The sequence below is a fragment of the Pagrus pagrus genome (assembly GCF_965226575.1).
Source record: "Pagrus pagrus genome assembly, chromosome: 9".
NCBI classification, from domain to species: Eukaryota; Metazoa; Chordata; class Actinopteri; order Spariformes; family Sparidae; genus Pagrus; species Pagrus pagrus.
In genome coordinates this window covers 20685668-20708045 of record NC_140193.1, presented here as the reverse complement: position 1 = coordinate 20708045, position 22378 = coordinate 20685668, and the positions used below count along the sequence as shown (strand labels likewise).

Below are 22378 nucleotides of genomic sequence, written 5' to 3'. Positions count from 1 at the left end.
ATACAACCAAACAGGCCAAGTGATGGACAGAAAGTTAGCTAAAACATGCTTACAGCTTCTTTAACATTGTCAACCCTCATCTGCTGTTGCACTGCCAGAACCATCTCCACAGAGCAGCTGCACCAATTCTCTGTCTTTTTCCTCTATTTGTTATATTATTATTTATACCAAGACACATGTTCAATAAATATGTTTATTATCTCTTGTGAATGAATATGATTAACGGATTGCTTAATTTAATATCCAAAGAGCAGCCACATCTCTGATAAAATAACTGCAGTAGTTAATTTCATGTTATCAGAGCCGAACTGCCATTTTTTTCTGTACTTCTTCTCTGTCTGACGCCCTGTGATGCCTTCAGGAACATTTGAGTGCAGACAAGATGAGGAGCGATGCGAGCCGGCTTAATCCAATCACTGACCGTGTTGCTCCACCAAATGTATTTTCAAATGCATTCAGGGCTTCTGAAAAATCAAATGAGCTTCCACTTGATCTTTTCTAACGTCGTTGCACCGAGGTGAGTCCTCGACACTCTGCGGCTTCCTTTCAGATGCGGTCTGAGATGATTTCATTCTTCCCGTCCCTGCTTCTTGCATATCACGCATTGCTTTATGTTGTGTAGTTTCATTGAGCAGATTCAGAAAATGTACAATATGCGTAAATGGAGCTGGTTTGTACTCCCACTACTTACCCTTTCCTCTTGGCACCGCCCTTCACATTGAGTATTGCACTTCTGTTGGATCTCGGGGTGTCGGGTCTCTCTGACTCAGGAGGAGCTGGAAGGTTTTCTGTCGACTTTTTATCTGTGACTTGTGATCAGAAACATCGAGAATCATTTAGTTAAATCAGCATATAGCCTCCACTATTATCGTTTGGGTATCAGCTTTACAGTTTACACAACACTAGCGGTGAAACTCACTCGGGCTACTCAGGATTGTCTGTTTGATCACGTCGCTGCTCACCACTCCCTGCTCGAAGCGTTTGGACCGCTCCTCCAGGAACCACTCGCCTGTCACCACCTTCAGCTCCCTGTAAACACAACGTCCACCATTACTGGACTCATCATACTGCTTCTTGTGTTTTAAAAATGAAAAATCTACCTCAACTCTTAGATATCATCAAGACGTTTTTTTTTTCTTTTTTTTCTGATGACAGGGTTTCTGCAGGAGACGTTAAATTTAAGACCTTCTAAGACAGTTTTAATATCACATACAATGAAATTTATTACCTGTCTCAAAGTCATAACGGCCAGAGTAGAAAGATAAAATTAAAACCAACAGAGATGATATTATGACAGTATTATAAAATGTACAGTCTGAACCTGCTCTATATGAAAAGTGCCCTGAGACTGAAATGCATTTAATAAGGTGTTGAAATATTTACAAGTGAATGAAGGTAATAACACCACGTTACTATCAGTGCTTCCCAATAATTACTGATAATATTATTAATTCATAATGGACCTGGACAAGCAGCAGGAAGTAGATGGACGGATGAAAGGATGGATTAACCAATTAAAACTTACATAAGGTCAGAGGCCTGACGCAACAGTACTGGAGATTTTTGAGCCATTTTTTTTTTTACAGGCTAGAAAAAATGCTCCAGGCGTTTGTAGATGAAATGTGAGACTTCTGCATATTTTCTGGTGAAACTCAAATCAATGTGTTTAATAACTTTCCAAGACCTGCAGACACCGTCATAAAAAGTTATTGGTGCAACTACTTTTCCTCCCTCTGCCTTGTCTGCTTGAGTTTCAGTTGGTGATTGTCTGCAGCTGAACTTTAGCCGGTGGGTTGTACGTGTAGGTGGAGAGAGCAAAGACATTTACATTCTGTAAGTGAGAAAAAAGTTTTACTTCTTACACTTACTCAATAACAATGTCCTGTGGCCACAATGTGATTATTCAGACTAGCGTGGTGGATCGATTTTTATCATTGTGTGAATGTTGAGTGTGAAGGTGACTGTGGGAAGAATCCGCCGCTATCCGGGGTTGATGATGGATCGAAGGGTCTCACAGCCTGAAGAAAGAAGCTGCTCCGTAGTCTGATGGCACAGTACGGCCTAAAACAAGGCTGACTTTGCTTTACCGTCTTCTTATTACAGTTGTTCATCTTACATCATCACAAATAAATATATTACCTCTGTGTCAGGCATTTAATTACATTTAAAATGTAATGTACAACTTGATGACCAACTTGCACAGATGTTTCAGTCTTTAACAGTCAGCAAGGAGCATAAACCCTTTTGACTGAGTAAAACTTTCTTGCAGGAAGGATTTTCAAGAACGTCCTGATCGGGTTTCCACACATGGAAGCTGCTCTTTACTACTACCGTCTGATCTTCTGGCCGCTGAGCAGCTCAACTTAGGTGCTCCTGGCTCAAGGGCACCTCAGAGGTGGTAATGAGGGAGGGGGAAGCGCTGCCTTTCACTTTCCCCAACCAGATTTATCTTGCCGGTCTGTGGATCTGAAACGGCATCCCTCCGGTCACAAGCCCACTTCTCTAACCTTTAGGCCACCACTGCCCCAATACACTAGGCAACTTACTGAACCTCTGGTCAGTAACCACCGGCAGTAATGACCCTGCAAATCTCTTTGGAACGCCAATTGATTCGTTTTCTTGTACCAAAACAAACACAGGCTTGCACTTCAAATGACATCTGCACCAAAAAGGCCAAGGAAAGAAGAAAAATGTTTGGGTGAGACCCACGACGGAGAAGCGTAGCGTACAAAAGTGATTTAATATCAAACATGTTTTAAACTATCTGGCAGTGACAGTCTCTGATTCTTCACTCTGGGGCCAGCCTGGAACAGACCTGGTCCGATCAGTCCAGCTCAAACCTAGGACTGGTTGTTGGTTGTTGGAAGACACACGCTTTCCAGACGCACATGCAGACATTTTTGGTTTCATCCTTTTCCCCTTACACCTGTGCTTTTCCTGCTATGACAAGCTACAGTAAACTGTCTGCTCTGCAAAAGGGTGTTTAGTGTTTAGTCAGAATTTTTGCCCTTTGGGTGGATTTTTCCTCAAGATCAAAGCGCTGAAACACCTGAGGCCCTCACAGACAAACTGAGACAGATGTCGCGTCATTACCCATCAAATCTAAACCATCTGGAGTTAATTCCTCTTTCGGTCCCTGCAGGCATCACACTTACGAGATCTTGGCACAAACATTACACCTCCACTGGCGTGTGTTGGGAGGTTTGACGCGGCAGTCGTTGCAGACGCGCAGCTGACACTCCTCGCAGAGATCTCCGCGGTCGAAGATGAGACCCAGCGCTTTCAGGCAGCGAGCGCACTGTCGCTCCCCCAGTTCCTGGGGCCGATGGGAACCTTTTCGTTTGATCTCCAGCAGCTCATTCTTCAGCTTCCTGGAGCACAGAATGAGATAACATCAATGGTTATTAATAAAACTCAGTGTGAAATGAACATGAGTTCAAATGATGATAGTGAATTCCTCACCGTATCCTCTTCTCCTCTCGTTTCCTCAATTTCTCGTCTTTCTGCAGCACCTTCAGGATCATATCTCTCTCATGTTCCAGCAGAAAGGAGAGGTTCAGATCCTCCCCGACCTGCTCCATTGGTCCCTCGGTCTACGCTCGGCCAACGAATTCAGCCAAGCAGAGAACTACATTATGCTGCGGACTTCTCTTCTTTCTGTGAAGTTCTGCTAATGGTTTGGTTGTTGTTCTTTAAGCACTGGCATGAACTTCCCTCCAGTGTTTCCTCCTCTAATCTTCTGTTTCCTGGGGAAGCTGATGAGATGTGACAACTCTCAGGAAACCTAGAATAAACAGATACAAGGGAAGGTCAGTAAAATATGACTAGAGGAGTTCACTCTGACATACAATGACTCCGTCGGCGACAGCAGTCTCGGTCGGTGTGCTTGTCGTCTGGCCAGTGTAAAAAAAGCGTTAATTAGAATACAATGACGATTTCCAGGTTTAAAAGCACAAGTAACTGGTAGACATTTGACAGCTCCACCGCAGCTTAACAACCTCCCAATTAGGCTCCGAGCCTGACACTCAGATTACAACACCCACATTTCTCAGATTCTATTAGCAAAGCTCTATCTTTCCCTGACAGGTCTGCCGCTAATTATCTGGACACCTGCATGCCAATGCACACAGTTCATCATACTCATTTGGCAGATGCTTTTGAACAAAGAGAGTGACTTTAGCCGTGCGCATGGCTGAAGGGGCAACAACATCAGACTTCCACTTTGGTCCAGACTGTAATGCCATGTAATTTGGTGGAGAAATCCATAATCAGTGGTGCCCCCAGAACTTTTTCATAGGTGGGCCATATAGGACCACTGACAATCTTGGTGTGGCCACAAAAAACCTCCGCTGTACTTGCAAATATTTGCATGCTAACATCAGTATGGTGGCATGTTAGCATACTGATATTAGCATTTAGCTCAAAGCAGCACTGTGCCTTTGTTAAGCCTAGAGCTGCTAGCATGGCTGCATCCTTATTTTTTCCCAGTGTGCATTCACACTCATTGTGTGCAGTTGGGAGGTCAGTATGTGGCTAAAACATCAAAAACAATCACATATTGACAGGAGAAGCCAGGGTTTGAAACAACAAACCCCATGATATATGGCTCTACCACATGAGGAAGGGCGTTCTTACATTATGATAAATGGTCCACGGGGGGGACGGGATAAAGCAGCGAGACTGTCACTGCTAGCTGTGCTGTGGAAATGCTTAGTAGATCTGATATCGTCTGATGCCACTGTTACTCTCGGAAATGATGAGATTTGAATGCTATACATGAACACACACACACACACACACACACACACACACACACACACACACACACACACACACACACACACACACAATACTCAATCTTGCTGCAGTGCCTGATAAAAGTAAAATGCTGTGAATAACCTGATTTGCACAAAAATAGCTTTCCACGCTGTCAATAAAACCATCCACGAAGATCAGAAACTAATAAACACAGAGTTATATGAGACACTGAGGAGAAGGACAGGATTCTGCCCGAGCTTGTGTAAATGAAGTCGAGGAATAAAAAATTGAATGGAGTGCAGGGATCTGCATAGACCCACACCAGCCTCCTTCACTCACTATTCATTACCGTCTCTTTCATCCTCGTGCTTTCTTCTCTCGCTTCTTTCCTTCGCTTTACATGAATTAGCACTAATGAACCAGCCGACATCATCTCAACTTCATTTGCAACCAAAGGCACATCACAACATCAGTGATTATAGCATTTTAATATGAACTGCAGCTGTATCGTAGCCAATAAAGAGACCTTTAAGACGTGAGGTGAGGATTTAAGAGAGGAAATTACGATAACGTTGCATTAAAAGTTTTATATGCTGAATGCAGACTTGATATACATACATGCCTCACTGAACTATGCACTGACTGTGATCTCTCTAAGAATAAGATAGGCATGCTAGAGGCTCTGTGAGTGCTGCTTTGAGCTGAAGGCTAATGTCAGCATGATGAAACGCTCACAATGACACTGCTAACAAGCCGATGACTGTCAGGGACATCCTCTGGGGACCATAAATGGGACCAACAGCACAAACTACAACCTAAAAAAAAATCTTCCCATGATCCCCTGATCATGGGAACTGTTGTCTTCATTGTTAAGCAACCATCATTGCCAATGAAAATCTATCTACATGACTCGAGTCATTTGCTGATTTCCTTCCTCGCTCTCTTACCGCTTTTACATCAAAATTAGCGGATGTGCGGGTTATTCAAATGTGGGTAAACCTGTTCACCTGTTTGACTCTGTTCACATTGCCAGTGGACCAGTTTGACACGTGTCACATTTGTCATCATAAGCAGGGAACAGTAGAAAGCAGCAGATCATATAGCTCATCAGACTACATCCAAAAGATGTTAAAAACATCTTGAAAAAAAGTAAAAAGGAAAGAAAAGAAAGTAGGTTTTGTATACTTTTTTTTTAAACCTCAGTCTGTCTTTCAAACTCAGCGCTAATCGGAGGTGGAGACAATAAACACCTGTGACTACTGCAGATCTATTTAAGGCGGGAGTGAATATAGACTGCACCCATTCACATTAAAGACAGATGTTAGTGGGTGTTTCCCATCCAGTGTGAAAGGGGTCTCAGACTCGAGGTGACCAAATGAAACGCACCCTTAACTCGAGCAAAATTATGGATTTGAAAATTGCTGGAAACATTTGTGATAATGTTTCCAATGTCAAAATGTATTTATTTTGTTTTTGACATTTTAATGCAGAATTACCAGAGGACTCTTTTAGTGACTGAGTCAGTTATAGCTGGGTCTAATAAACTGTGTGTATATGAGGTCACATCTATAGCAACTTCTGGCAGCCAAGCAGCTGTGCCACATGACACTCCTGAGGTAGCAGGCACACATGACGAATACTGGGTCAACAACATCAATAAAGTGAAACTAATATTTGTCTGAGCCTCTATCGAATTACAGCCGTGCTGTGAGAGCACAACACTATATCAGAGTTTGTATTGTGTGCTGCCACAGGTGTGGTGACCTGACGCAGCCCTCCCTGAGCACACACAGCTCACATTCCTGCTGCTGCTGGGTCTGTCCTGAGCAAACACGAGTGAGGAGATGGTTAAAAACTTTGAGGAAACGTACCCGCTGATAACGTAGCCCTGAGGAAAGCACCGTGAGTCATTGCTTTTCTCGACACACAGTGTGAGGGAAGGTTTTCATCTTCTCCCCCATTCAAAATTCATGTTGCTAAAACATATAATGGACCATTTTTCACAGAGTCTGGGCTCCACCGGGGACATCTGGCCACAAAGCCACACTGTGGTCTGCTTAGTGTTTGGGAGCTGTGTGGCATTTTACCACCAGTCAGTTTGGTGTTTTCTGCAGGTGGCCGGGCTTACAGACAGCAAAATCAATCTGCCAATTAAAGACCACAGGTGTGCTGGGAGCCTCTGGGCTCCATTTGGCAGAAGAGCAAAGTAGACATGGATGAGAAATGCACAAAAAAATTACTGAAAATTCAGTGGCTGGATAGAGGAGGAGAGATACTGGGGAAAAGTCAGAAAACAGGGTCACAGCTTCAGTCCTTAAATACTTTCATCTTTGTGCGTAGTTCAAGGAAATCCATCAAATGTAAATAGTTTCAGAGGGATACAGTGTGAGGTGACTCATTTTATTTGATTACGTTCTGACATTGCAAAAGGCCCCAGGTTTGCGCCAGCTACTGTTTGGCTTTGGATGAAGCGCTCAGCAAACAGACGCCCTGCCAGAAACAGAAGCTCAGCGAGGCTTTAAAGATAAGTCTGTGATATTTTGGTGATTTTAGTGATTATTGTCAACAAATCCCCTCTAAAGTTCAAAAACAATACATACAACACTACATCCTGTTTCCATTGTCTGTGTAGCCGCAGGGTTGATAAAGCTTATTTCTCTGTATCATAAAACACCATTGTTGTCCAAAAACTATGAAAAAAACAAACCACTGGGCCAAACTGTTGTACTGGGGGACCTGGTCCTTTATTACAATGGACACTGGGACTGTAATTAGTTTTAATAATTAGAGGAAGAATGTGTGGATAAAAAACATATAGATGTCCATAATCGCTCCAACAGTGACATAACGTAATGCTAGTCCAGTGCATAAATATTACCCAGAATGCAACTGTCAGTCAGAAGCTACAGAGTGACATCACTGGAGACAATTCATGGGATTACATGCAGCTTCCTCTGGAGCCACAAAAGGTTTTGTACTACTTTTTCACATGTTCTTCCCAAGACCAGCAAACACACTTTAATGTGTGAAATTGTTGGATTTACCTTTTAAGGAAGTTACTGAGCCTTGTTAAAGAGTCAATGTGTTCACTAGTAATCACTTTGAGGTTATTGTATTGTTATATTGTGCTGTACCTTAATTTCTAAATGACATTAAAAAGTTTTGTTCATCTCTGATCTTGTGATTGAAATAGGCTTACAGTCTTGTAATGCATTGTAATTGTAACATAATACAAAACAATCTAAGTAAAAGCAGTGACGGTCAGACCTCTGAAAGCTGGAAAATAACTGGAACTCTGCACTGGTGTGACTGGAAGTCCCTGTAAACGTGATTCGGTTACTTGAGCATTAAGTTGCTCATTATATAATATTTGTCTGAGTATACGCCCACTTCCAAGCTAACTCATGATGGTAAGTAGCTAACAAGAGGAGCGTCCCCTTTATCTCTGCCTCTGTCTGTTTCATTCTTTACTCCCAAATGGAGTTCTGGTGTCGGGCAAGAAAACAGGAGGAAAATCTAATCCTGACTGAGGAGATTATGGGGGAAAAAACATCACTAATGAACTAGATACAGAACTGCAAAGCAATTTAAAATAGAACAAATGCTGGGCAATATGGTTCATATCATGTTTATACTTTATAAATATATCACAATATGGGAAATGGATGTAAAATCTCACGTAAAACAATAAAACTGTTGTCCAAACAACAATCTCACCAAAAGGTCTGTTTAGTAGATCATCTCGAGCTTTTAATCACATCACAAAGCCCAAATGTGACAGAATTGTAGATTGTTTTCCTGTTTTTTTAGTCAACAAAGAAGTGCTCGGAAAAAATCACTTACTGATTAACTAATAATTGTAATAAACAAGATATTGACAAAGATATCCAACTTTACAGTCTATTTAGTAGCTGTTCCAGAGGTTTTGATAATTTCACATGAACTGTATCACCAGCTAACAGTTTTCTCAGTTGTCAAGGAAATGTAGATGTCCAAATTTCCATTTCTTTTTACTGTGCACTTAAAGGACTTTAATCTTAAATCTTTAATGGAACCCCATTAGCCTGCGCAGAGTGGTTGCTAGTCTTCTGAGGGTCTCTAATAGCTTTCCGACCACACAAACACAAATTAAAAAAGTGCTGTACCGTCGAGACCAAACAATGATGTGGAAATGAAAAAAAAAATGAAATAATTGCACATACAACAATGAACCGCATCAGGCTACAGTGGAAATGAAAACAAAAATTGTTAAAAAAAAAAACACACAAAAAATAAACAAATGCACATCAATGATGTAAACACGGAGTCCACCTCGCCTCGTATTGTAGTCCTGCTGTGCTCTGTTGGCTCGCAACACAGTCCGCCTGTTGAATGCAACAGCTTGATCCAGGATTCAGTCTCTTATTTCATGTTGTCTGGCCCACTTGTCCATTTCCTTCTCCTGTGCACGTACATTTAGCCAGGAGCAGCCTTAAAACCAAGCTGGATTAGCATGACTCCCATCCTAAATCCCTTGACTCTCCTCCCTGGGGCCATCCGGCTGGTCAGGTTGGATTGTTAAAAGTTGCGTGGGCGGTGACCAACTCCGAGTCCACTGCTCTTAATCCAAAACCTGCGCTTTCTTATCCAATGCTAATGAATGTATTTCTGTATAGGTAATATGTGTTTTCAGCAGTAAAACTGAAAAAACAACAGGTAAAAAAGTGAACTGAAGGAGTTACCGGCCGCTGCAGCTGCATATCAGAAAAACGCAGCAATATTTGATATGTTTGTTCTCATTAGGAAGTTCTTTCCAGGCAGAATAACCTACATAACAAAACAGATTTCATCATGTCATTTGTACGAGGACAAGGCACTACCAGCTTCATCTCATCCAAATCCATTTGAACCACATAGACGAGTCGATGACAACTGGGCACACTGCATCTGCTGATGAGGATCATGGGAAATGATCAAAAGCTCCACAGCAGTGAAAACATTCTCTCAACCTGCATCAGGCTGATGTTCAAAGCAGTGAACTGTGCCTGACTGCCGTGCAACGCATTAGACTGAATTCTCTTCATGTGTCAAACTAAAACTTAGAAGCGAGATGTACCTTTGCTTAAAAGCCACCAGAAGAGACAGCTACAGAAAAGATTGTCAAAAACAGCTCATATTTCTCCTTCTCGATCACTCTTAACTCCTGAACTTCAGTTTGATCTCTAATATGATCTAACTGGAGCAGAGGCTTTGCATGTATTACACCTTTCACTCTGTGTCAATGATGTGGTTACAAAACCTGTCCATGAGAGAGTTAAAGTGGGATGAACGAGGTCGAGAGAACATTACATGGTGTGTGTATTCCTGCAGAAAATGTGGGTCATCCCCATCCTCTTCAAAATTTATCAGCTCCCACTTCAGCTTTACCCTTATTCTGGCGAGAAACGGCAAAGATCTGATTATCTCCTTTTTGGCCTCATAGATAGTGAGTAAATCACAAAGCAGCTTCTTCACCTTGCATCAGCAGATTCGTTATCTCTTGGGAGGCTGGTGTTTTTCCAAATAATTCCCCCAGGCGCTACATTTTCTAGGATGTACACTAGCGCACAGTGTTGACAGAAGTGGCTACAGTCTGAAGAGCAGCGTGTCCAGATCATTAATATTTCATACAAATTGCCGGTTCCATGTAACAGAGAGCTGTTAACCCTTACTCTGTCGGGAAGGTTCTCTTTAAAGCTGGTGGGTCGAACAGTCTGTGCTGCACCATCCTCTTCTGTCTTAATGTATAACCCCTAAATACCCCCGTGGTAATTCACCGGATGCTTTATGTTTTCCTCCTGAATCATTAATGTCACACAGAAGGCAGCAGACAGTAATGATGATCGGCAGGGAGTAGACTTCAGTGACCCTTACACAGCAGGTCACTTTAACTCAGCCCACTTCCTTCTGCCAACCTGGGGTTTATATGGTGCTCACACACACACACACACACACACACACACACACACACACACACACACACACACACACACACACACACACACACACACACACACACACACACACACACACACACACACACATAATGGCAGACATGCTCCTAGTGTAGAAAAACATTCATTATTCATCAACAAAGGTCAATAACGACACTCATCAGCTGCTTACACCAGGGCCATGGCATACACCAGAGGATATAACATACACTGATATTCAGTTTGTTAACAGTCGGGATGAACTAATGAGAGCACCACCAATCAACACCCACCCACACACACACGTCCCAGATCACATTTTTGCAATTCTGGTATTGTCAGAGTGTCACTTTACCTGTTCAACTCCCATGTTACACAAAATATCTACAGTAAAAACTGCTATATATCTTGTATATTATGCTATCTTAGACCTTATGTCCCTGTCATGTTTCTCAACAAAGTGCTGATTGGTTAAACGTCATGAATAATAGCCTATCAACACTGAATAATCTGAATCTGCAAAGTAACTAGTAGTAGGGAAGTGGAAGTATAAAGTAGCAGAAAGTACAGTACTAGTAAGTTAACTGAAGTTACAGTTCATCCATTCATCAGTTCCTAATATTGTTCATCGGTCTCCTTGAATACTAATAATTGTTATCGGCCCTGAAGAAAAAAAAACATCCCTAGAGAGTATTTATCGTGTATAGTTTAGAGAGTATTATTGTTCCAAGATAAAATCAGATAAAAGGGTGGGAATGAGAGGAGCAATTACAAATCTGTCTGCTACGTCAGCACTACAGGCTGCTCCATGGATTTATCAATACACAGCACAGTCAGACTGCTGATATTTCAGAGTCATGGTCGGGGTCAGAGACTCTAACCTGCACAAACCTCAGTCACATAAAGGATCAATGAGTCAGGCAGCAGAGTAGACGAACATTTTCAACAAAACAACCTCTCTGCCCTTGCACTGTCTCTGCTTGGGCAGGGGTCAATAACAATGTTTGTCTGAGGACCAGAATTTTTCAAAAAGACAGAGGAATGAACTTTGAAATAAAATAAAATAGGTGTAATGAGCCTATTATTGTTTAATATTTTCACTTTCTTACAAAATTGTTACTTTTATTAGCCTCTATGTGAGCAGCCTCCTAAAAGGAGACGGTGCTCACAAAACCCACAGTTCAACTACCAACGACTGAGTCCTTATCTTCACACAAAACAGTTGGCCAACAAAAAATAAACCCAAGTGACGTCTCGTGTTTTTCTGGACTGTATCTTCTCACCTCTTTTATCACCACCCAACACTTACGCATGTGCCACATTCATGCCAATGTGAATACATGATATTTAACAATTTCTGACTTGTATGTACCCATCACATTAACATACGTGTCGCGAACACTGGGAAACCTCTTAAAAGCTCAAACATATCCAACGTGTTTTTTATGAAGAACAATCTTTTCTCATTGGATACAGTCATACAGTGAACAATGTAGTTTGTTCCCATCTCTGATAAGCATGGGTGGATTAAATTGGTTCTCTTATTGCTCCTATTACTGCTCTTTATTTCAAAAAAGCTTCAAAGACACACCAGATATATCTGGTAGTGTAAGTTATTATAATGATGACCTGATTTACTGTATTATTTTAATCCCTTGTTTACTGCTGTGTTCTGATTTGAGATATTTTTCTTTCCTCATGGAAAGATAATAATCATCCATTTTTAATTACCTGCTGCACAAATAAAGAACTGGCATGGAAGGAACCCTGCGTTTACAACCCCAAAAAGAGGCCCTATGAGCCAAAGACACCATTATTGTCTGTTGCCTTCAGTGAAAGGAGAAATCGCACGAGACAGCAGAACAAACTGGACTTTAAAGCCAGGCAGGGTGTTCAATGGCCTAACTCGTTCCTGGGGGAAATATCAGTGCAATGACAGATGTAGTGTTGATCAAGGTACGACAACCGTCAGCAGACATAAAATTCAATTGCTTTTACAAGTAAGAGGACAATATGAAGAGCTCACAGAGCTCTTGAGAAAGATTGCTGCTGCACATAAAACTCCGATCAAATTTACCAGTAGAGACTCTACAAACAGCCTGAGAGTGCTCTTGATAAAGCAGTACGAGAGCTCACAGCATCTGTCTCATGCAACAACAATCCATATGGATGCTGTCATTTCTCAAAATGGTTTCCAGCTCGCTCAGCTTATCTCAACTTAAAGGAAATGAAGCAAATCAGATTTATCCCGCAATCCCAGCTGGGTATCTCCCTGCATGTAATCCACTTCCTGAGATCGGATGTGGACCTGTGTTCACAGCGAGGTGAAATCGATAGGCGGCCATTGTCTTCACAGGAAGCTCCAGATGAGATCTGGCATGATGGGGGGAGACAGGAGAGGCTTCTGGGAAGATGCACTGGATGAGTTTTAGCAATGAGGAGACGGCACATTCAGAGATACATGACGTGTTTGTCTGAGTGGAAAGTATCTCTGCCTCAGTCTACTTTTCATTTAGGTGGTGACCTCTCTGTCTGTCTCTTTCTGTCTTTTTCTTGCAGTGTCTGTCTCCGACAAACACACACACGCACACACATACAACACCCTCAGGGCAGATAACATACTAATGACCCGCTCTCTCAGCCTGGAAACCTGTCAGACACACTGTCCGTGTCACTGCCAATCAAGTGAGGACCTGTCCGAAAATTTTCCCGTCACTTCTCTTCATCCTCTCGACTCTGCAGAGACACGGGCCATCATGGTTTGTCAATCAGAATCCAATTTGAAACCTTAATTACTCGGCTGACTCAAAGGTAATGAAGCGACATTAGACACCAATATGAATAACTCAACTCCATGAAGCCTGACACTTTGCATAATGATGACTAGCATTCTAGCTTGGCAGGATTTGGCCTTTTGTCTCTGATTATGAGTCCACAGGGAGGGTGGGGAAGTCAAATTGCAGCTGACAGAAAGATAGCTTCCACCAGAGCAGCAGCCAATCCTCTGATCTGTCTCTAAACTGGCTGTCAACATGCTCGAAATGAGTGTTTGCGCAGGACAGAAGAAGGACTTTGTAAAGGTCGAGGTACACTTGAAACACACTAGCTCATGTGTCTGAAAGCAAAAAGTGTTTAGAGCTTTTTTCAAACGGCCACACTCGAAGCCCGGACAAAAGAGGAGGATGTCATAGAGACGGACGTGACACGATAATCGTTCAAATGGGGAGAACATCACACACTTTCTGACAGTCTCTCCTGAAAGGCATTCACGGTGTCGCACCCGTTTAAAGATATGAAAAGTGACAGAAGAGGTTGTGCGGAGACTAAAATAAAGAAAGAAAAAAAGAGATGACTGGTTGCACAATAGATAAAAATAGTTTGGGGAGCTCTTTGAAAAAATAATGGAAATCCAGGCAATCCACATACAAGAAAATGTATCATTACAGTATATAAAGCAACTATACCCAGGCAAATTTAAGTGTAAAATAAAAAGTATCCCTCTGAAGCCATTTCTGTGCAAAACAAACCGAAGCTCACGTCATATTAATATAATTCAAAGACTATTAAACCTAAAGTCTGTCATGTCTTGTGATGTTGGGAAGGTGGCGTGCCATGCCGCAAAATAAAAATAATAGATAATTCCCCTTAAATGCATTAAAACTAAAGTAAGTAAGTAAAAGTCTGTTTTGACATTGTAAGGAGGAGAAAGTACAGATACTTGTGTTCAAATGTAGGGAGGAAGAGTTGAAATAAATACTCAAGAAAATCAAAGATGCCCAAAAAATCTACGTAAGTAGAGTAACAAAGTATTTGAACTTCATTACTTCCCACCTCTGCGCACAACAATCAGAAAATAGACACGCATATATATATTCTCTTCATACTAAAAAAAGAGATTAAGTTCAATCCCAATCTTCTCACCTCTAAACACATGACTAATCACTGCACAGACAGGGTGATGGCGGGAAAACTTGTACTTGTCAATCCCCATGTGATGAATATCAGTTTATTAACATAAATCTGGTATCAGAGAAATTATTGGTGCAGCATGTATACACGGTACCGACAGTCCTGGAGAATCACACCACTTGGGAGGATACAAATTCAATATTATCAGGGGAGGCTGAGACCCTGCTAAGGCCTATCTTATCTTTACCTTCAAGCACCAGGTGTGAAGGACTCTGCAGCTTCTCAGGTTGATACCGAGTCATTGAACTACATTAAATATTCCTTCATATCCACATATTTCTACCACAGAGGGTAACAGTTAGGTTTGTAGTTTCAGAAACTTACAGAAACTGTCAGATGCAAGGTGTCAGCATGAATCAACTGCAGTGGTTGTCAGATGGTAGAAACAGCAGCACAAGCCTCCTCACCAGCACCTTTCTTTTGTTAGAATTGAGGAGCTGCAGCCGACAATTTTCTAACTTTTTGAAAACAACAATCTAAGATTGACGCTCACTTCATGCAGTGATTGGCCAGGTGTGTGGAGGTAAAAAAGTAAGCAGGGTTTGAACCTCTACTCTCATGCTCATTCTTCACACTGTTTGTGATATTTTTGATTTGTACACCCAAAGATAAAACCATGACGCTGTTCTATGATCCAACAAGCACTTTGTTTGAAGCAAACTGACACCTTGAGAAAAGTGGCGATAACAAAGCCATGGAAACAAAATGGCACAGTTGTGGAAATGTTAAAACATACGTTGCTGTCGTGTGGCCTTTCAACAGTGATGAAATGTAACTATATTTATTCAAAGAGTTTTCATGAACTTGTACTTTACTATGGCAGCTGTGACTCAATAGGTTGAGCGGTTGTCCACCAATCAGAGGGACGGTGGTTCGGTCCCAGGCCCCTGCAGTCTACATGTCTAACCCTAACCACAGATTGCTCCCAGTGGCTCTTCCATTGGTGTGTGGGTGTGTATGAATGCCGGTGGCCCCTTACATGTTAGCCTCTGCCACCGGTGTGTGAATGTGAGTGTGAATGGGTGAATGCGCAGTTGCAAATATTTATAACTGTAACTACTATATAAATGTAGTCCATTTTACCATATTTCCATTTCAGAGGGAAATGTTGGACTTTTTACTTCACTACAATTATCTGACGTGTTTAGAACTTACAAATTGAAGTCATACTATGCAGGATTGCCGGTTGCTGTTTGTGGACATGCAATTCTCCATCCATGTTTTGTGGAAATCCGTTCAGTAGTTTTGTATAATCCTGCTGACAAACCAACCAACCCTACAAACCTACCAACCCATCCACCAAGCAACCAAGCAACCAAGCAACCCATCAACCAACCAAGCAACCGACCCACCAGTTAACCAAGCAACCAACCAACCAAGCAACTGACCCACCAACCTACCAACCCATCCACCAAGCAACCAACCAAGCAACCAAGCAAGAAGGCAACCAAACCCACCTACAGCATTAAGCTGCTACTTGTTGCATCAGCAATAAAATATACTTTAATAGTGTAATCTATAATAGCATAATAATTACCTTTTAATTGCTGTCAGTACTTCTACTCTTGAAACGTTATGTGCATTGTGCTATCAATATTTCCTCCATGGCTCCATGTCAGAGTTGTTTTTAGATCACAAGCCTCTCTGTTTGACCAGCACCATTGTTTAGAGCAATTCCTGCCCAACCATGACTAACGCTTAAAATGCTGGCCTTCCAGCCATGAAGCACACATGCCACAGCCACCGTAATATTACAACCCTCAGAGGAGCCTTCATCAGTAATGACCTATCAAGCCTGCAGGCCTCCTCAGTCTCCTGCAGGGCTCAATGAAGCAGAAAATAGGAAAAAACAAACCAACAGAGTTAGTGCCTGTAAAAACCTTATCCAGAGCCTCCTGTCAGCAGCACTCCTCCTTCTACTTTCTGCCCGTCCATTTTCACCTTCACTGAACTATCCTTCATCGTTCTTATCAGACTGCTTATTGTCCTCGCATTGATAGGTTGTTTGTGTCATTGCACCCGCTAATTAAGAGAAGAGGGCAGCGTGGGCTCAGGGAAAGACTGCCACTCCTCTGAAGCAGCAGAGCCAGAGATGGTAAATGGATGATTGGTTTGGTTATGTTATGCCGGGTGAGACTGGTGAAATAAAAGACTACCAGGAAGAGAAAAGCAGATCTGGACCGCAATAGGAAAAGGACAATCAGGTGGTCAGTGATGACTTCAGTTCTGACCTTCAAAGATTTGTTTTTCATCTCTCTGTAAGTCAGCACAGCACACCATAAAACCAACCTTGACGTGTGAGAAATACAAAACAGAGAGCTCAAGACTTTCCTCACATACAGACGATAAAACACAGAGCAGCAGTGTTCACTGTTGCATAAAGCAGATACTTTCTGGAATATATGCAACATTTTCAGGCCTGGTTTGAGGAACATTTCCAGATTTTGCAGCCTTGGTGCAAGCCATGAGACTAACACGCACCCCTCTAACAAATATCAGACAACAACCAAAGTGGCTTAAATTGTGCCCCATTCTGAAATGAGTCTGTGGTGATCAGACTCAGTTCGTACAGTGACTGTCTGGCATCAGGACCTACAGGCAAGCTAGCAGCTCTGATTTAGTCATGGTGGCACTGACGTCACCATGCTATCATGCTCACAGCGACGGTGCCACAGTTTCATGCTGATTTTTAGCAGATGATTTCTAAGATTTGCTAATTAGCACAAAACACAAAGTACAGATGAGGCTGATTAGAATATAAATAGTCTTGCAGGTATTCTGTCAATAACCACAGTAGATGAAAGATCGCTACATTTACCACATTTCACCCTGTGGGCATCATATGAGTACCAACCACTGCCCCTGGGCCCAGATAATATGCAGCAAGTACTTTGTTTTAATTGGTGCAAATTTGCTTGGTAATATATACTACAGCATTTTTATTACCTTTTCTTGATGCCTTGTCTTGTATTAAGGTCCTTTGTCAAAATCTATTTTAGCACCTTCAGTATCTAAAGTATCAACAGACAACAAAGTGTAAATGCAAATAACAACAACTGAAGATGTGAGTTTATTCAGTCATTAATCAGTCAATAAACGAAATGGATCACCAGTTAACCTTCCAATTCCTGGGTGACCGTATGCCCGCTGGCAGAAATCAATCTTATAGTATTGGAGATATTTCATCTGGATCAATGTGGAAAATATTAGCACCTAATAACTTCATAAACAAACATGTAAATGCTGAATCTGATTGTTTGTTTCTGGTTGGGATATATACACTGATCAGCCACAACATTAAAACCACCAACAGAATTAAATAACATTGATCATCTCGTTACAATGCAATGTTCTGCTGGGAAACTTTGTGTCCTGGCAGTCATGTGAACCACAAAAACCCCAAGGCCTGGGCCTCCAAATTCCCTACATCCCAACTTGACCGAGCAGCAGTGGGACTATCGGGACTAGCTACAAGTCCGATCCATGGAGGCCCCACCCCCCAGGCTCACAGGACCCAAAGGATCCACTGCCAAGATCCCAAAGCCATACACCACAGGACACCCTCATAGGTTTTGTGTCCATGTATGTATGGCAGGTGGATTTCTCCGGTGCCTCAGTTGGCCTCTTGTGGGGATAACATGAGGTGACATTGCTTCAGACTTCGATACTTGTATGGCACCGACTGAACTGCCTCTACAGAGTATCAAAAGACGTCTCGTCATTCAATACCAAATTGGAGAAAACCTTATCATTCTTCCTCCTCAGTTACATTTCTGGCAGACTAGACGCAGAGAACGTTGTATTCTGGTATATGCTGTATGATAAATGCTTGGGGGCATGTAATCTAATCAGAGTGATTTAAATTGGATTGATGTAATATTGTTCATGTAACCACAGCTAATGAGAAGCAAACCAACTGCACCCTTGATAATATCACAACCTCTTTGTATGAAGGATGACATTAGCAAAGGAAAATCTTATCATACCGACAATTATCCTCTTAGAATAACACAGAACTCTGACACAAATGAGAATAATCATCCATTTGTTCTCTCTGTGTTGCCGTTGTGTTTCTATTTGCACTGCAGAAAAAAATCCTCATAATTTCAAATCCGGTTCTGAATGCCCGTCTCCTGTAGCTGTCCGCCTTTTCTCCTCCTCTGCCCCTGCCTTCAGTTTCCAACACACCCCACGATAAATCGGCTTGTTTGCTTCTTAATGTGATTAATTACAAGAGAAGAGCTCCTGCGTGGCAGTTGACGGAGATGTCAATGACGAGCGGCGACCCTTGATCCCTCTGACCTCTGTATAATCAGCTCTTCCCATGTCTGCAGTGTGAAAACAGGCTAATTTGTTCAGCCAAAACTGGAAAACAGCAGATTTCGAGCCACAGTCTGCCGTCTATTCCACAGATCTGGCACTGTATAGGCTCACGATAGAAACTGTGAGACGGTTCAAGAGCGGGTGGTCTGGTTGTGGGATAAACACGCACATATTCAGTGCAGAATAACTGAAATCTCTCGCTGTAGGGAATCAAATTAACAGAACACACTCCCCCTGAAGAAAAGACAAAGACGTAGGACGCAGATAATTACGGAGATAATCAACAGATAAAACATAAGATGACAAAAGACAGATTTCGTGTGTCGTTGATCTTTCACGAAATGCACCTTTCAGGAAAACGTCCCACAGCAGAGCCCTTTGGTTTCAGACGTGTTGGAGATTTCCGTGCAGTTACTATGAGCATTAAAGAAGAAGACATGAGAGGTTTTCAGATCGAGGCTGGATCTCATTAACCCAGTTTCGGTCTTGGCCCCTGCTGCCGCTGCTTCTTCTTCTTCACAGAGAGACATTCGGGTTATAAACAGCTCGCTCTCCTTTCACTAACATGGCTGAATATTTCATAGCACGTAGCATTCCTGTTTAACTGCTGCTAGCTGCCACATGTTACTGCACTTTGTCTTCTTCACTGGCGGATAATGGAGAGGAGGGAATCATCTGGAATTGCTTGTGTGTGTTTGGAGCGGTGTTACCATTAATCAGAGTGTAACAACTGAACATCATGTGCAACTTGGAGCCAAGTGGATGCTGATGTATTCTGATCATTTCGGAGATTGGCTTTGTGTAATTTCTGTTTGATTACACCGTGTGCTGGTGCATCAGCCTCACGGGAACACGGGCGAGACAGACAGCACAATGAAATTCAGTGTTTGGAGGACAGAGAGGTGTCTGGGCTCAGACTGGCAGAGCCACAAGGACAGATCGATTCAGAAATATCTCACAGCAAAGAAAAGAACAACTGCTGTTTTAGACAGGTGAACTCCTGGAATACTGTTTGAAAGGTGTCTGTCTACAGTGTCAGGTGAAAAAAGCATGTGGAGGCATCCACTTGTCAAGCTTTTACCACACTGATTAGGAGCCAGGCTTTTGATCTCGAGGGAGTTTTATTGGCTGAGTATCAGGGTGATGAGGGGATTTTAGGTGGTTATGATAATCATTCAAATACAGAGAAGTAAAACTCCAAAAATCAAAATGTTCAGTTGTACGGGCGGCCGCTCAGCATCCCACACTTTGGCTTTTAGCCAAAACAACTGAATCGGTAAAATAAACAGCACACAGCCACCAGTATTTGGAGGACACAACATTTTGACAGAAAGGGCATCCTGATCTGTGTTTCAGCACAGCCAGACACAATTAATGAATCCTCACGTAGGGCAAAGTGTCTGTTTAAAGTTCACAGACGCTCCAGAAACTTGGACTCTGCAATTAGCTGCTTCCTCTGTACCACTCCCTAACAAGGCACCGTTTATAAAGCTGTAACAAGGCTGATGGAAATTTTGAATACATTTTGATTTGCTGATTGCAATTCACCAACGTTAGAGTAATAAATCCAAAGGAGAACACTCACTCAAAACCATAAATGTCAACCTCCATACAGCGCTAGAGGTGAAGCTAAGAGATCAACACAATCAGGCCGATTCATCATCTCGCTCTCAGACATGAATGTCTGTAGCTACAAAACATGATGGCAATCCATCAGGTAGTTGTAGAGCCACGAGCTTGGCTAAATCATTTTTGGTAAAACATTAATAAATACTTTTAGTTTCCTGCTTTCTACAAAAGGCATCCTGTTAGCTGGTAAAGAAGATAGTCAGTCAGTAAGTAATGGTAACATGTTGTGGCTGTGTTGTGATACACAATACTGTATATATCTTTATATTTTTAAATCTTCTTAAGCACTTCATAAATGTCAGGGCTGGGTGACAAAACTAAATGTAATGTTTATAAAATACATTAATGTCAATATTGCAGCAATATTGTTTGACTATTGGTACTTTCACAAAGTATTAACACAACAAAATGTTTGATCAACAATCATCAGTAATGTGGGTAAAGGCCACTATTAGAACAAGTAGACACACTGCAACAATGTGTCCAACAATCATTTGAGGGTTTTTCCTGATGAACTTAAGAGCTAACAGACAAAGCAGGTGTGATACTAGACAATCATCAAAGGTCTTTTTCACAACCTGGCAACCCAAATGTTGTTCGTATTAACAAGACACACAGAACAAGTCAAAGACTAAAGGAAAATAAAACTGACATTTCAATATGGACTTTACACGTTACAACAAATATGGGTGAGGTCGACAGAAGGTCCAACTGAAACTTATGACTAATGCTCGAGATTATGTGAACTACATTTCTTCTACTGTGTATTTATAAGAGCGATCGCTTTGACCTGATTGAGAACAAAACATTGTCTAATTAAACAGAAGATTAACTTGGAGGTCAGGTGCAGGCATCATGCGCTTAAAGTAAGAGTTTGACATTTTATGGTGATTCCAGTCGAATACCTCGATCGAAGTTCTGACTTTGCATCAATGGTTCTACACCATCAATCATAAAATCTATGTATCGATCCAGAGCAATCGATTTTTACACCCCTAATGACCACCACTTGTTCTCTTTACATTGGTTTTTGAACAGATTAAAGAAAACGAGTAAAATAATCAGTTTGTCTAATAATCAGTACAAAAATATGTAAAAGCATTGTCACTGTCAATTTTCATTGTTTTTTTCTTTATACATATCATTTTAATACTATAATATTACATATATCCGTGTCTTTTTGCAAGTATTTTAATAAACAATAAACTAAATATTTTAGGCCCATTTACTACAGCAGCTTTTTCCATACCTTTCGACTGCGTGTCATGTGTGACAGCTCTGGAAAGAGACAGTAACCTTGAGTTTAGATTATTTTGTCAAGCTACATTTCCCAATATTGAGAATAAACTTCGACAATGAAATCCAATTAATTTCCATAATAATCTTAAATTCAAGTCGAATGATTTAAATACATCATGATTATTATCATCGATCAACCCAATCAGTGCTATCAGCGCAGAAATATTTAACTGAAAACTGAATCATTTTCTCTTCCAGGCTCGTTGTGTTGTGTGTTTATGATTGCATAACACCGAGGCTGTGACTCCCGTCTAAACTGGTTCCTTAAACTCAGTGATGTCATTACAGCTGGCCTTAATCTGCTCAAATATATTCATTGATTAAACACATCGATGTGCACGACCTGCTGACAATGAATCTAATGTGTGTGTTTGATGTACACTCGGCTGTGTTGACTTTTCCACGCAGCACACCCTGGTCAAGACGCTTGCACTGGAAAATAATATCCA

At 41.7% G+C, this 22378-nt stretch overlaps 1 protein-coding gene across 3 annotated transcripts in view; it reads right to left on the bottom strand.

Annotated features, from left to right (window-relative positions):
- The window catches only part of sytl5 (synaptotagmin-like 5), a 45716-nt gene that overhangs the window by 18803 nt on the left and 4535 nt on the right, over window positions 1-22378 (bottom strand). For all 3 annotated transcript variants that reach the window (XM_084362389.1, XM_084362391.1, XM_084362390.1), the window contains exons 2-5: window positions 3463-3784; window positions 3156-3371; window positions 920-1029; window positions 692-809 (exon numbers count right to left, since the gene is read on the bottom strand). In XM_084362389.1, coding sequence (XP_084218515.1) covers window positions 692-809; window positions 920-1029; window positions 3156-3371; window positions 3463-3581 — 563 coding nt within the window. In that variant the 5' untranslated portion in view covers window positions 3582-3784. The remainder of the gene's footprint in view (window positions 1-691; window positions 810-919; window positions 1030-3155; window positions 3372-3462; window positions 3785-22378) is intronic.